The 16507-nt window shown below is 40.8% G+C and overlaps 1 protein-coding gene across 3 annotated transcripts in view; it reads left to right on the top strand.

Moving 5' to 3' along the window:
* The window catches only part of KCNK5 (potassium two pore domain channel subfamily K member 5), a 54249-nt gene that overhangs the window by 26284 nt on the left and 11458 nt on the right, over window positions 1-16507 (top strand). For all 3 annotated transcript variants that reach the window (XM_084828530.1, XM_084828529.1, XM_084828531.1), the window contains exon 3: window positions 16296-16407. In XM_084828530.1, coding sequence (XP_084684656.1) covers window positions 16296-16407 — 112 coding nt within the window. The remainder of the gene's footprint in view (window positions 1-16295; window positions 16408-16507) is intronic.

Raw genomic sequence — 16507 nt, 5'->3', positions numbered from 1 at the left:
AATTAAATGGAACATTTCCCTAGTCCACCTTGCTGTCTAAAGCATACAGACAACTGTAGCAGAGTACAATATGTGTCTCTTTATGACATTTGTAGAGTAGAGAAGGGCATCAAATTGTTTTTATTAATCATGACTTGGACTCAACAGTTGGTACACATTAATTCTTGGTGGTGTCCAGACCTCTGTCTGGTCCTTCATTGTTGGATGACTTCAATTTTGGGGGCTTGAGGATGTCGACAAGGGCTTGATAGGGTTTGGCCGACCATGTGTTCAATTGATCCTTGGCCCTCATTACTGATTACATCTGGCAAGGAGGGGACAGCTGACTGGGTCTCGAAGGTAATCAACTCTTTAAGAGAAGGAGTGGTCCCAGCTTACATAAGGAGGCAATAGTGTGACCATGAGTGAGCTAATTCAAGGGTTTGGAGTGAGGTAATTCAAGGGTTTGAAGTGTGTTGACATCGCAACTGATGATACACAACTCTTACAACTCTTTGGAGCCAGATGAGGCTGTGGTAATGGCCCGGTGCCTGGCAATGCTAATGGACTGGATGAGGGCTAGCAAACTGAGGCTCCATCCATTTAAGACAGAAGGACTCTTGGTAGGTAGTTTCTTGGTCTAGGGGGTTCAATCTGTTTTCCAGGGGGTTGCACTCCCCCTGAAGGACCAGGTTTGTAACTTGGTATTGTTGTTGGACCCGCCACTATCATTTGAGGTTCAGGTGAGCTCTGTGATGCGTAGTGCTTTTTACCAGCCCAACCAGATGGATGAGGATATTGGAAATGCTACTGTGGTATTCACATTGCATGCTAAGCATTGAGCATTGAACTTTGAATAGTAAAAGCTAAGCCAATTGCTTATTGGAACAGATACCATATGTCTAGGAAGGGAAGTGCTGGACTGTCAAATGCCAGCAAGAGTTCTTCAATTGTATCTGCAAACAGAAAATGTGCATATCCTATGGGTAAATTGCTTTTGCAAGTATTTAACTACTGATTCATAGCAATTTATATTCCCCCTGGCTCTGGGTAATTTAAATACTTGCAAATACTAATTTAGCATGCACATACAGTTTGAGAGGTCTTGCTGGCATTTGACAGTCCAGCACTTTCCTTCCTGTGCATTTATTAGAATAAACTTTTGTAACTTAGACTTCTTAAGTTTGAGGTCATTGCAGTGTTTTGAAGTTTAATGGAAAAGGGCAGACACAAGTAGAAAGATTTGTCCTTTGAGATAATGTCGTCCCACAAGAGAGAAGGTTGTCTTGTCACATCAGTGGTTCTTATTTCCCAGAATATTTTTCCATTTCCTCTCAAATGTTGAGCCGTTCTCCATGCCAAGTGAAAAGAACACTGAAACCAGAAAAGTGTATGCATGTCTCGGGAAGAATCCTGTCCTCCGGCAGACGCGCTATGTTTGGTCAATTACTCTTCTGTATTTTTCCATGCATTGGTTATAAACATCACAGAATTCTGCAAAAGTTTGCCAGCAGCCTAAAATCCAAATTGTTCTTCTGAAAGATAATAAAGATATTGATGATTCAATTGGAAGAAGTTCAGAATAATCTGCGTTGGAAGCAAGATCCTGTGTTGTTTTATGCTCAGATATGTGCATGCTTTATTTCAACAAATAATATGAAAACTTACCAATATTGGTGTCCATTCTAGGTAATTTTGTTACACTTCTGTGATTTTTTTAAGGTTTTATGTAGAACATAGATCCCTTTTTAGACTACTGAATTCAAAGCCTCTTGTCCTGAAGCTATGTCTACTCCCCCCCCCTTCTTGTATTTGAGATTTTGGGGGCATGATTTTAAATCTTCAGCTATTGGGCAGTATAGAAATGAAATAAATAAATGAATAATCAAATTCGATATCTCCCTACACAATAATGAGGTTTTCAAGTAGACTTTGACAATAATGACTGTAGGATAACTACACTTGTCACTTTAATGGGAACTCATTAAATATAGTGATTTTAATGCACACTTTCTGAAACATTCTGTTTTAACATGTTGATCAGAATCTTCTTCTGCAGAAATCTGTCCATGCCAAACTTTTTGACTTTCTGACAGCTGACTTTTTCTACACACTTGTCTGTCTCTTTAACCACTATTGACACTGACTTCTGTTTTTCTGGAATCTTTTCTGAATTACTATCCAGGCTCCTCATGTCAGGGAGATTATTTTTGGCTGTTGCAATATATAAAACATCAAAATCTGAGAGGCCATTACCCCCCAGGATACATCAGAAGTAAAACGATGTCCAATGGGTAGCTTGGTTTCATAACTTGGGTGGGTTGGGATGTTGTTCATTGTGAGCTGCAGTTGAGGTTGTACCACTGGGGTCCTGCTGCAGTTCCATCCATATTATAATATAATATGCTGCAATATTGACAGAACTACAACCAAAGCTTCCCTGGTGTAGAGTCCCCACCCTCTGTGGGTGGAGGCAAATTCTTTTCTTTTTTCCAAAGCCTGGCACCCCATTTGTTTGACTTTCTTAGGACTCTGGGGAAACTGACCTTTTCTATGACAGGACACTGATCTTTTCTATGTCCTCAGAATTAGATCTTGAGATTTCTCAGATGGTGACTGGCTCTGTGGTTCAGAGGAGCCAAAGCATAACTTTTGGTGCTAATGCCATCTCAACTGGGGTTCTTCTGCAATGTAGAGAGAGTTCCCCTCTTCCCCCCAAATAATACATTTATTAGGACCAAATATCACAGCTATTACTCTATTGTTCTTTAGAAAATTAGTATGCATTAAGAAGACTGATTATCAAGAGAAGCCATTCTCTTCAAGGATGCTTGTAACTTATTAACCAGAAGTGGCTTCTCTATTTGGGGGAGGGGGGGAGAGAGAGAGAGAGAGAGAGAGAGAAAGCAAGTTCAGCCTTATACAGAGGTGCAAGTCTGGAATAATTGTGTTTTCCTCTACCTTCTGCTTATTTGCTCTGAGATCATAAAAGAAGGTCAAAAGCTCAGGGATGACAGTGATTTGCTCTAAGTGTGATTGAGTTGTCTGTGACTCCTGGTAACAATCTGCTGGCATTAATGTGTCTGAACATACTCTTAAGCTGCAGGATTGGGAAGTTACAATTGCCATGGTGGAGTCTTCCATATAAATTCCAAGTTTAAGCTGTGCTTTTTCATTACTCATGTGAGGATGACTTCATGAATTTGTATGTATTGTCAGGTATGAATAACTTGACACCAGAAAGCAACCTAATTTATGTTTAATGGTAGCATTTTAACTACAAGCAAAAACCCATGCATATGTATAGATTGGGGAATCATACTGAATGCTTGAGAGCTGTGCAGAAGGCAGTTCACATAGTATGTGTATATAATTATATGCTTTGTTCTTGCCAATTGAATTTCTGAATTAAGACAGAGAGCTCAATGCCATCTATCTAGAGCCTAGTTTAATATTGGCACTAAAGCAGCATGAAGTTAGTTGGTTTCTAAATATCTGTTGAGGGTCAGCATTAATTGCTCCGATTTTTTCCACCTTAATAGTGCAAATTATCCTTGAAATAAAAGTTGGGACTTGCCCAAAGGTAAACTGAAGTTTCCTAATGGTGAGCAGATTCAGGGGTAAGCAGAATCAGGCTTGTAGGATCTTTGTTTTTTTACTAGAACTCTGAGGTGCACCAAAAAGCCAGGTACAAAATAATGGCTTGGGCAGAGCCAGGCCTAACATAGTGGCTCAGGGCAGAGGCAATTACCAACTGCATCCCATGAGCCATACACTGGGATAACCTGCATATATAAGGACCAATCCACATCTGGGTTACTGTGTCTAAGAGCATACTTTGCCATGGATGGCAAAGAGACTTTGTTGTTCTTACCAATCTACTGTGAACCATGCAGCAATCTACTCGTAGATCCAATCTACTTTCTGCCCACCTCGGTCTAGGTAGTCTGTAAGCTTAATAGTGTTACTGCCTTGAGTTGCATATGAATATTCTAAGGCCATTTGCCATACTCCTCTTAGTTCCTTGCTGCGACATTGACCTTTAGTTATGTCCCAGCTCATGTTTGGTGTTCCCCCAGACACCCAGTTCCTTTTAAAATACCAGAGGATTCCTAAGCCACTGGCAAATCAGCTAGCAGTTGGTAAAACACCAAACTCTAGGAGGCCATTTCCGCTGAAGTTGTATGAGAAGTCAACCAATTCTATTACAAATAAGCAAGAAACCAGGTGGTATTTACTTGCATGCTTTAAATTTCAGACTTTGCCACAAGCTCTGGGCATTCTTTTAGGTAAGAAACGGAGTTTTGTTCACATGCAAGCCCAGGTTGTTGGCACAATAAAGTAAATAAATAACAGAGGAGCGGCAATAAATGAGGCATCATGCCTTAAAGCCTCAAAATACCTGAACATTCAGCAGTACTGTTACATAAACTTTGAACGAACGGCCAAAAAGGGTAAAGTTGTTCTGTCAAAGTATGACTTGGTTCTCCTGGGTTCTTTTGTATTAAAAAAAAGAGCTCTATGGAACTTCCAGATTCAGAGATAATATTCCTCCGAGTATATGGTGCTGAGAGGAGGAAGAGCAGGGGAGGTCTTTTTGTCTTTCTGGAAGAATTGGACAACCCCCTGTTGAAAACCAGATGGTGGACTACATACAAGCCCTATTCGGGCATGCTAAACCCAAACAGGCTAAACACACAAGGGGAGGAAGTGCTCTAGCCCACCCCTCTCCTTTGTCACATTTTGTCACCCTCTAATCACAGAGGATGACAGTCTGAAGACCCTCCTCTATCCATGGTGGTTCTCCACACGATCCACAACACTCATTATCTGGTGTACCGGATTGCGTGGAGAACCCCCACGGACAGAGGAGACTCTCCACTTCAGACGGTCACCTTCCGTGAGCAGAGGGAAACAAAACATGATGAGAGAGAGGAGCAGGGTTGGAGTGCTCCCTCTCCTCACGTGTTTAGCCTATTCAGGTTTAGCATGTCTGAATAGGGCTAGACTCTTGCTCTGACCCAACAGGGTGCCTCTCATGTATGCTCTTATTGCTGAGATGTAAATTGTATGTATCTACTTGCTTATTAATCTTTGGGGTACCACCCAATCCTAACTGCGCTTACTCAGATGTAGTCCCTATAGATTTCAACCAGACTTACTCCAAAATAAGCATGGTTAGGATTGCAGCCTTCATTTTTGTGCAGAAAAATTAAATTTCATTTATTCCACAGACGTCACTCATATTGTTTTTTTTGTTTTTGTTTTTTTAAATGTGTGCAGCATGGTGGTGGCATGCTGATTAGAAGAGAACTATACCAAAAATTTAATTTGATTATAGCCTGACTCATGAAATAATCCACCATGGTGCATAAAGTTATCTAACTGCACCTGTACAACTGGGAAGAGTTCATGTTTCAGTGAAGAGATTGCAAAACCACTGTGAACTTTGCTGCAGTTCTTTGGAAAGATAACTGCAGCTCAAAACAATTGCTGAAATGATTAAACAGTATCTGCTAGCAACAATCAGTTCTTTACAATAGACAATGTAGGAGAGAACTTGAGTAAGGCCTTAGCAAATTTAAACAGTTATCAAAGAGCACAAATAGTATGAACATCTGTACTTTGAGCACTCCCCCCCCTTTTTCTTTTTGCTTGGAAAATGGGTGGAGTAGCAAACAATTGCAGCATTCATATTCTACAGATAGATAAATAGATTATAATCACATAGATAGCTTGGTCTTTGCAAACTGCTCCAATCTGTAAGGTAGGAGTTAACATATATGTTGTATCAGTGCACCAATCTCCTAACGCAGCCCTTGGACTTCAGGCCCACATGGTGTGACAACATTAGCCCTATTCAGGCATTTTGACAGCATGTGCAGTAAACACATGAGGTGGGAAGAGCGGGAACTGCTCCAACGCCCTCCACAAGTCAAGGGTAAATGTTTACAACAGAAAGCCTTTTGTATCCATGTAGGTTTCCTGCATGATGTGCGATGCTGATTTTTCAGGGTTCTACATCATACGAGGAGCCTACCCAGATACAAAAAGCTCCCCACTGCAGACAAGTGTTTTAACTTGGTTACCTATGTAGATCTCTAAACTGAAGTAACTCCTCCTCCTACCATACAAGAGTTCCGATTGCTTTATGATTGCAAAAATGGGTAGCAGACCACTGATTCAGTTTGATTTAGTCACAGTGGTAAATCTAAAGTAAACAGACATCCCTATCTAATCCGAGTTACTAGCAATCCCTTGTGTGGCGTGGTAAGTAGAGGGGTTTAAGCCGTACAGAAGTCTCCAGGGACATGATAGAGATCTTCATAATTTATAAAACTGAATTTAGTAAACAGTCACTTAGAGTGCAATCCTATGCATGCATAGGATTGCACCCTAAGGAGCTTTTGTCTGAAAAAAAGAACAGGAATGCTTCTCAAAGCATCAATCTTGCTCAAAGAGCACATTGAAACATTCCCTGCTGATATGGGATTAGGTGTGTGCAACTAGTTCTCATCTCAAATGTGTGTGGGGTTTTACATGTTTTGATGAATGATCCACTCTTCCCTTAATGCAAGTGCAAATGAATACTGATGCTGACTCATATCCTGGACCTTTGGCCCCAAGCCCCTTCCAATTTTGCTTTTCTATAAAGGTCAGTTAAATGAAAGTGTAAGATCCCCACAGGTTGCAAAAACCTCTAGGGTGTTGCCTGCTAGCTTGAGACAATGCAGTTCACCTGTTTGTTTTTCTCTCTATCCCAAAGGTTAGATAGATCATTCCCAGAAAAGCCAAGTGTGAAGTTGAACTTCAAATAATGTTATGAGGTGTGGAGTAAGAGGGAAACAGGGGATAATTTATCAGCCATCTCAAGTAAAATTTTCTAGCGATCCAAAGAGACTGGTGTGTCAAGTGCCTGAGGCTGCTTATAAGGGTTGCTAGCTTGGCTGCTTGCTCTTGACCCTGGTCAGGTGCCAGTATGTTTGAAACAGCTGGGGACTGAGAGGCCAACTGAACATTCATAACATTGCCATTTATGTCTGAGATGGGAAACTGGGATGGGCAGTTACCAAAGGCCTGTGTGTTCAAGATTTGGATATACTCTGAGGCAGTCCTAATTCCTGGGAACGTATTTGTTAGCACACATTGCGCACACATCTGGCCTCCTATGAAATGCCTGAAAGGGAGTTGACGCAAGCAGCGCCTTAGAGTTGTGCAGCTATCCTCACAGTTGCATGTGTTCTGTTTTTGCAGATTCCTCTTGTTCTGCCCCTGAATACTTTGCTCCAGTCTCTTCCCACAGTTCATATCTTGATTCCTGCATTGAGCAGGGGGTTGGACTCGATGGCCTTGTAGGCCCCTTCCAACCCTACTATTCTATTCTATGATTCTATGTTTATAACATTTCTGGTTAGTTACTTATCTGGGGGTATTGGTAGAAAAGCAGGAGTCCCTCTCTTGTGGGTGAAGAAGTATCTGCCTCAGTAGTGGGCCATTATTGCTCTATGTTTTTTTATGTAGACCCATGTGAACATGTTTTATCCAAGCCCCGTGTCTCCTTTCTTGCTTGTTGATTTGATCTGTCATCCTCTCTCCAAAGGGCTTGTGATGAAATCAAAGGCAAGACTTCAGTGAGGATGGCTGGAGGGCTTATTGTCTCCTGCTATTTTGTTCTGTTGCTGCTGGCTTCTGTTAAAATAAAAAAAAAAACTGCTGAAAGAGGAACTGTGATATGAAGTTTCATCCGATTATAAATTCAGACCCCATGTGTCTGGGCTATTTTGTTGTGGTTGGCTAAACCACTGGTATTTGTGTGTTCCAGTGATTAGATAAGAGATCCACAGACTTTCCTGTATCTTAAACAAATTACATAACAGGTATGGAAGCAGGCATGAAATGCAAATTCTTGTTGCTAAAATCTGAGAAGTTCAAGAAAATAAAACAGATAATATACATTAGGGACATCTAGATTTTTTAGGTAAAATGGACAAATAGGTATAACATGAGAGATTTGGAGAAAGGTTAAATTTCATTTTAAACGTGAGAAAAGGTGTGTATTGAACAAGGACATACTCTCTTTCCACATTACATTTTTCAGGGATGGGGTGATTCCTCCAGGTCACTGAAAGGTCTGCATGGCTAGAAATCTGGCTGGCTCCCAATCAGACCTATCCCATTCCTTGGGTCTGCATAAGGCTGCTTTCAGAAAGTCAGCACGTGTGTACCTATGTGCTATCTGCAGAATATAACTTGAGAATCATCCCCATTTATATCAATGAAGACTTCCCTCCTGGGACTAATTACCGTCTATGTTATGACTGCCCTGAAGAATTTCTGAGTTGCAGTCATAAAATACTATGACTCCAATCCAACACAGTGACCTGGTTTGCATTTCCCCAGGTAAATGGAACCAATTACCTGGGGAGGTGGTGGGCTCTCCCACACTGGAGGCCTTCAAGACGAGGCTGGACAGCCATTTGTCAGGGATGCTCTGACTTTGATTCCTGGATTGAGCAGGGGGTTGGACTCGATGGCCTTGTAGGCCCCTTCCAACCCTACTATTCTATGATTCTATATGATTCTATGTAATGACAACCCATTGGTGTAAAAACCAATAGGTTATCTTCCACTTTTGCTGTACAACCCATGATCAGCTCCTTCGTAGGTTGTGGAGCATGACATGTGAACCCGGACCACTGGATTGTTTAGGGGCTAAACAACTCAGCAGATAACCCATGGTTTGTTGTTGGATTAACGGCTGGGTTGTTTAGCCCCTAAACAATCCAGTGGTCTGGTTTGCACATCGCACTCCACAACCTATGAAGGAGCTGATTGTGGGTTGTGGAGTAAAAAGAGAAAAGTGCGCCCACTCATTGACAACAACCCACCATTTTTTAAACCAATGGGTTGTTGTTTATCTTGTAAGATGCTCTGAGGGCCATGGCTGAAGAGTGGCTAATAAATAAAAATCACCAAATCAAATGGGACCCTGAATATGTGCTTCAGATAGATAGATAGATAGATAGATAGATAGATAGATAGATAGATTTTTTAACCTAAAGATACAGCACAGTTCTATAAAGACCTTCTCTTTAACCTAACACTAGTAGCTAAGTTGTAACGTTGCTGAACAGTGACAATCCCACTTTGCAAAATATGAGAAATAGGTAATTGTGCAAAAAAACAAAAAAAAAATTCCCTAAGGTAAGTAAACTTTTACACACATGGATTCTCCTTTGTGTGTGTCATATAAAAAATTAACACTTCACAATGCAAGCACGTACAGGTATACTGTACCTAAAAAGATTATATAAGATTTTAAAAATATACAATTTATACAGGGGGGGGGGGAATACTGCTTATGCATATGTAGTGACATGGTGACCTAATATATGAAAATCCCATGGTTTTGTAAATTACCAACAGAATGAAGGAAAAAAGGAAGAAGCAAGAAAAGGAGATGTGTGAATGAGTCACATTTAAGAGAACCAGCTGTAGCTTGAGACGCGTGGTCAGATTGCACTAAGGAAAATCTAATGAGCCCCAGGATCAGCCCTGCTTCTTGCTGGCCTTACTTGTACTTTGCTGCACTGTAACAGGATCTTCAACTAAGGAGTTATGCCATGGCAGCATAGAAGCTATGCTATAAATCAGCCTTCCCGTACTTAGCTCCCTCCAAATGTTTTGGACTTAAATTCCCATCAACCCCAGCCAGCATGGCCAAAGGTCAGGAATGCTGAGAGTTGTAGTCCAAAACATCTAGAGGACACTAGATTGGGGTGTGCTGCTATAGATCATAAGCATATGCTGTAATCCTGTACTCACGTACCTGGAAGTAAGCCCCATTGAACTCAGCGGGACTTACTTCTGATTAGACATGCATAGGATTGTACTGTTAGATTTTTCAGATAAAGTACAATAATTTCAGGGTTAGTCTAGCAGAGTAATGGCTTAACTCTGAATTCCTAGGATCACACTCTTTTCAAGAGACTGTAAGTGTGTATTGCCACACAACCTGACCTAATATGAGGCCAAATTTTATAATGGTCTGTGCCACCACAGTTATGGAACACATTATGAATCCTAAAGACAGATGACAAATTAAAGTGTGGATTATCTCTTTCTCTCAAAACGTTTGAAAACAACCTAGTTTTCCTTACTAGCAAAAAGTATGTGCACCATGTATTAAAAGTGGGAAAAGTCACTAGAGGCCAGATAACATTAGTTCAGATCTGGGCTACCAATTAGCCACCCTTGGTATAGCTTGTTTCTACAGAGACTTTCCTGTAGCACTTGTTTTTTGGGGGGAAATCCAACTTAGGAGAATGTTTGTGATAGGTGAACTATTGGCACCATGGTGTAATGATGCAGCTCAATTCAGTTTCTAGGGTTTAAAAAGCGAACCAGAAATGCAGACGTATCAAAGCAGCAGCTAATGCATCATTGGCAAATCTAGCTTCCCCCATTTTAGCAATTTGGTAGGGAGGCATGAAAAGTGGTAAAAATGTTTACCCTCTTCCCCTGCGCCCTCACCACCCTGGTCAATCTGTGCAACAATAAGAGAGGAGGAATGGATTTTGCTGTGGATCCTTCTCTCTGAAGTGGCAGAGTGCTTGCAAACTACCAGTTCAAAGGAGGTGATGCATAGCACAATGTGCAGTGTGATTCCTCCCCATTTCTACTCAGTTTGCATGCACTTTGCCTGCCTAGAGAGACAATGTGTTTCTAATTAGTTAAGTTCACCCATGGGATCAGTCCAGGAAGCACTGCCCTCTTCTAGCTACATTTTACCTCCATTATGTCATCATACTCGCTACACGATCCACAATGGCTCTGGGAACATATCAGGAGGTATTGGAGCAAGAAAATGGTGCAGAATAACCACAAGCTGAGAAAACAATGGCTGTGAACAATGCCAGGGGAAAAGATAAAAACGGGTAGGTTTGGGCCCTATTTTGAACCCCTCAAAGGCATGTTTTCCTTGAAAATATTCACAGGGAAGCATTCAACACAGCCCCATTTGAAAACTCTGTAGCTTTTACCTCTCTGATTTGAAGCTGTTCCATTTAGCTGTTTCCTAGCACTTAAACTTTTGTTATCACTACTTGCGCTGTTCGTTCTACTTGTGTTGGCATGTAAACAGCCTTGTGCTAAGTGGTACAACGAGTATTATCATGTGGCGAAACCTGTTGCAGCTGTAACGTAACAGGTTTATATGCCCATCGTAATCTTCTGCTTTATCTGAGCAGATTAGAATTGTGCCTGCACCAACATACATACTGTCAGCTAATACTGTGCTTGTTAAGGGTGGTTTTTCATAAAAAAAAATAAACCTAGGTTATAAAACCGTGGCTAGAATTGGGAGCTGCCTTTTTATCAGGAAAAAACATGATTGATTCAAGTACTGAAATAATGAAGGGGAATAGGCAGTACTTCCTTTATATAACTGAGATCTCCTTTTCAAGTAAGCTTCTAGCCTTCATGGTTGCAAAGAAGCTCGGAAATATTAAGAATCTCATTGAAGTCCCAGAAACTGCTGAGAGATTGGACAGTACTTCCTATTGTTCAGGTGTTAGGGCTTCAGCTCCCCAATCCTCTCCCGAAATTGTTCATTTTGTGTTTTCTGTAACTGTGAAGCAGCCTTTAACAGACAAAAAAAGTGTTTCCATTTACAGTGGTTGCTCGTGTGCTAATGCTAAATTGTATGAAGACCCAACTATTATTTCCTTCAATGTGTTGCAGCTCAAAACTCCTATATACCTTTACATCATGCAACAATATTAATTTTTCTGTCCCCGTGATTTTAAAACCAAATCTCATGCTTGATGAGATTTAACATGCAGGGTCTGTTTCAAGGTTATACATGTATCTTAAAGCATTCTGTTCAGCAATAGCTGAGGTGAGTTTTTTATGTTTGGAAAAGACTCCTGTTGGACTGTACTCATAACTAGAATTTATTTGTTTAAACTTAACTCCTATTTCCTTAAAGGCTTGGGGTGGATAATGGCAATTATTAAGTGTGGAACAAAGATTATAAGAATCTTGCGATTTAGCTACATGATATATATGCTGGCATACATGTTGCTTCTTGCTTCCATAGTACCCAGTTACTTCACAAATCAATACACTTGAGTCTTCAGTTGTCTTCTGATCCTGCTGCAAATTGCAAAATATTGCCTATGTACAGAATTATGGGTTCCAGAGAAGCTGAAGTATTTCAGATGTCCTATAAATAAAAGCCAGTTTCTAGCCAGTGGAGGAAAAACCCTACAAATATGTAGGGTCTAGCTGAAGTAAAACGTCTGCAAGAAAATACTGTAATAAAAACAAAACTTGCAACCAGAAGAAATTTTAAATATAAAGTAAATATATACAAGAAGTTCAGATTTGTATGTTGCGATCACAGGGTTTGTGGGGGGGTTTCCAGGTCATAAAAAATTAAAGAACTTTAGGGTGGGAAAACCACTAGACATCCTAATGATAGTTAGGGTCTCTTTAAAAAGCAACAACAGGACAATGTTTGTTCTGTTTCATGCTACTTCAACGTCCAGAAGTGTCCTGAACTTTTATTGCTAGATTGTGTATTTTGAAATGAACCTTGTTGCTTCAATTCCATGTTGAGATTTATTATAGCCAAAAGACATGAGGAAAAGAATGAAAGCAGTGTCAGGCAAGGCCACAGCTCATCCTAGGTAAAAGTTTGCCAATGGGGACAAGAGGGAGGTGCAGCTTTGGCAGAGGAACAACTATGAGTGTAAACTTTTCAAATGTTGACACAGCAATGAGAATAGTTGGCCCTGTAGGTTTCTCAGGATATGAACTACAATGATATGCTCTTCCTTTCCATCTGCTGATTTATGCTTCCCACCTCTACCCTGAAACACAAGCACTTGGAAGATTGTAAGAGCTTTTCAGATACAAGAAAATGGAGCCAATCCATTTGGTGAAAGGGTGTATCTCATGTTAGTCCTACTTAAAGTAGACCCATTAAAATGAATAGGATTTAAGTTAGACTAACATTGGATGCAACCCTCTATGACCCCATTAATGCAAATGCTGTTAACATCGATGTAAATCAAATTAATTTCAGTGCCATTTGCTTCTGCTTAACAGCAGCTATCAAAAATTCTGTTCACCCAGGAGTTTCCACTGACCTGCTGTAAAATGGAAACATCACCATGAGTATGACCATGTACACATCTAGCTTCACTGACTCTGAATTTTAGCCATTGTATTGAAGATTGAAATGTGTAATTTACCAACTATGGTGTCTAATTAGGTTACTTGCATAAGATTTAACATAGTAAGCTCATTCAGATGCCTTGATAAAGCTTCATTTATTGTGACAGGAATGAGCTGCAGTTAGCCTCAGGCTCTCACTTTTTCCCTTTCTTGCCCTTGTCTAGCATGGCCACAAGGAAGAGATTAGGAGTTTTCCATTTCATTCTTGATTTGTTGTTTCATCCATACATGACAAACTGTGGTTAATTTTTACTGTGGTTTGTTTGAAATAAGCCATCTTGAAACCATGGGTTATGAAACTGGCTTATTTCAGCAACCGTTAGTTAAGATTAACCACAGTTTAGGGTTCAGGCATAATGCTAAACTGCAGTTAACCAAAATGGAAGTGAAGGCTTCGAATCTCATTGCAACTGCACCAGAGGAGGATAGGATAGAGAAGAGTGTGTGAACCCAAGGCACACCATCTGAACTGGCCTGTGTACATGCCACATGTGACTGGAATAGCTAAGTTGCCTTCTTGTGGCAATGTGGCTAAATTTGTCCAGCTATGCAGAGTCCCTCCAGTAAGTGTAGATGAGAGGGGGGGGGGAATTGGGGCATTTGGGATTATTTGCTTTTGTTGTAGGGGTTTAAGATCATTTGACCTCAAAAACAGACTGAGGGAGTAAGAATGGCATTGCTACAGATCTTCCTAGAAACGTTTTGGCCAGTTCACACATGAAAACAGCTGTGAGGGTGACCAATGAATGCAATTGTGTGGAAACTATTCTGTGCAACAAGCCATTCATGTACAGTAGGTTTGCATGTGTTTTTGGTAACTTAGAACAGGGGTTGGCAGAAAGTAGATCTCCAGATGTTTGGGACTTCAGCTCCTAGAAGCCCTTGCCAGCATGGCCAATGGTCAGGAACGCTGGGAGTTGAACTCCAAAACATCTGGAGATCTACTTTCTGCCCATTCCTGACTTAGGCCATGCCAGTGCAAAAAAAAAAAAAAGTATGGTGAAAAATCAGGCCTTTGGTCAATGGTAGGGATGTAGCCTTCCAGATGCTGATGGACTATAGCTCCAATCATCCCTGATCATTGGCCATGTTGTCTGGGGCTGATGGGAGTTAGAGCCCAACAACTTCTAGAAGAGCATAGGCTCCCTAGCCCTGCTTTGGGTGATAGTGGAATAGTTTCTTTGCTAGCTGGGCATTTTGTCCTTATCTTAACTTTATTTTTATCTCATCCTTGATCTCCCATGTTCTGTCAGAAAGACTGCCTTTGTGCTCAGTGTGCTATCTGATCCTTACCTGCAAGGCAAAAGTTGCCTTTAGTTATCAGGTGCTTCTGGTTGAAAATCTTGCCCTATTTTTCATTTCTGTGAAGTTCAGTAAAATTTATAAAACTGAAGGCTGTGACAATTTCTGAAGTATAGAGTGAGAGTGATGTCTCTTGTCTGCTTATCTGGAATTCCAAGATGAGCAAAGGTGTTGCTTATCATAGGGAAGTGTGAGGGTCGCTATCTTGACATAGGCAATGCCTGATGTTTCTGTACATGCTGTACTGTGAGGCAGCAGAGTTCATATGTATGTGTAAGTGATGTGGCTGGCTGTACAGTCCCACCTTAATGATTCATATGAACCAGCCCTTTAAACTCCAGACTCCTGTCATCTCTGCACCTAACAGTTTTGTTTTTATGTTTAGGACAACAAAATTGAACATTGGTCCAATTAATGTATATCTCTGTTTTGATTAATATATGCAACCTACTACGAGCCAGTAACAAAAGGGGGTGGTCTGTCCCAGAGTAATGGCCTGGCTCGCACATAACGCTAACCCATGGAATGAGTTGTTGAATTCTGGGTTGTCATGATGTGTGAACACAGCCATGCTAACAAACCATGGTTTATTAACCATGAACAACCCAGAAAGAGAACCCATGGTTTGTTGTTAAGTTGTGAACTCTGAATTGTTTAAACCATGGGTTATCATTATGATGAAGCCAGAACCATGGGTTGTTCATGGGTAGTTTCACCAAACTACAGAGGTGGCAGACAAGAGCAGTAAAAAGAAAACCCAGCTGCTCTACATGCCAGCACTACAGCACCTCAAAAGCATTTGGGATGCAGGGAGGGAGCAGGCAGAGGAGGGGAACGAGCAACACAAGGATTGGGAAAACAAACCAATTTGTTTAATTGTCTGCCAGATAAACCTTAGGTAGGGCAACAAACCATGGGTTAAATAAACCATGGGTTAGCGTTATGTGCGAACCAGGCCATTGTCTACAGAAAGTAGAGGCTGCATTTCTTAAATACTGATATACTTGGAGAAACATTTGAAGCACTGAAATGTCTTAGCAGAGTCACAGAAATGGACTCAATTGCTGCAAAATGTAGCAAAGCAAAAAAACTGTCTTTTTTTTTTGACACTCAGTCCTTTCTGTCTCAAATTAAGAGCCATTTCAAGCCACACAGTTAGCCCTAACAGCATGAAATTCATTTAGATAACGAAACAAAGAAAAATAAACTGAAAAGCCCGGTTTCATGTAGGCTTGCCCAAGCACAGCGAGTTGACAAGCACTCCACTGTGCCTGTAATGTTTTCGTTTGGACAACTTTTCCAAAAGACTCCATTCACCATGCTTACGCTCTGGCCTTTCTAGGGCCCAGAACAGTGTTGTCGGGTGTGTTTTTAAGCAACAACAACAAACCATTCTCAAATTCAGTTTATCACTTACCACTTTTGGGAGCTGTGCTATAAGTTGTCCAAATGTTTTCATGATTTAGCAATCTAATATGGAAGGCTGCTCTTGAGCTCTGAATAGGCTCTCTTCTATCCAATTGCTTCCAAAATCCACAGCTATTAAACACTGAAGGTTTTTTTTTGAGGGGGGGGGGGGATACTATATACTGAGATCCCAATACATTTTTTTGCCAAGTTAAATTTATGTTACTGCTGCCATGTTCATAATGAAAAGTTGAACATGTGAGGATTGGGTAAAATACATTTTCTTGACTCTTGTTTAATGACTCTAAGTGTGACTATCATACTTTTTGCTTGCATTACGAGTGATTTCCATCATTTTGTTCTAGGTGGTATCTGAGGCTGCTGGGCAGGGGGTCTCTATCAATGCAAATGACACCTTCAACTACTGGAACTGGCCTAATGCTGTCATCTTTGCTGCTACTGTGATTACAACCATTGGTGAGTATTCAGTTTGCTGACTCCTTGAATGTTCTTCTTCTCTAAGGTCCAGTGAGCAAGAAACTTTGGGGACCTTTGTTCGGTTTTTCACTGAAGCTAG

This window comes from Heloderma suspectum, chromosome 1 (genome assembly GCF_057233095.1).
Source record: "Heloderma suspectum isolate Gila_16-S chromosome 1, 16-S_ref, whole genome shotgun sequence".
Classification (NCBI taxonomy): domain Eukaryota; kingdom Metazoa; phylum Chordata; class Lepidosauria; order Squamata; family Helodermatidae; genus Heloderma; species Heloderma suspectum.
This window is presented reverse-complemented; position numbering and strand designations above follow the sequence as displayed.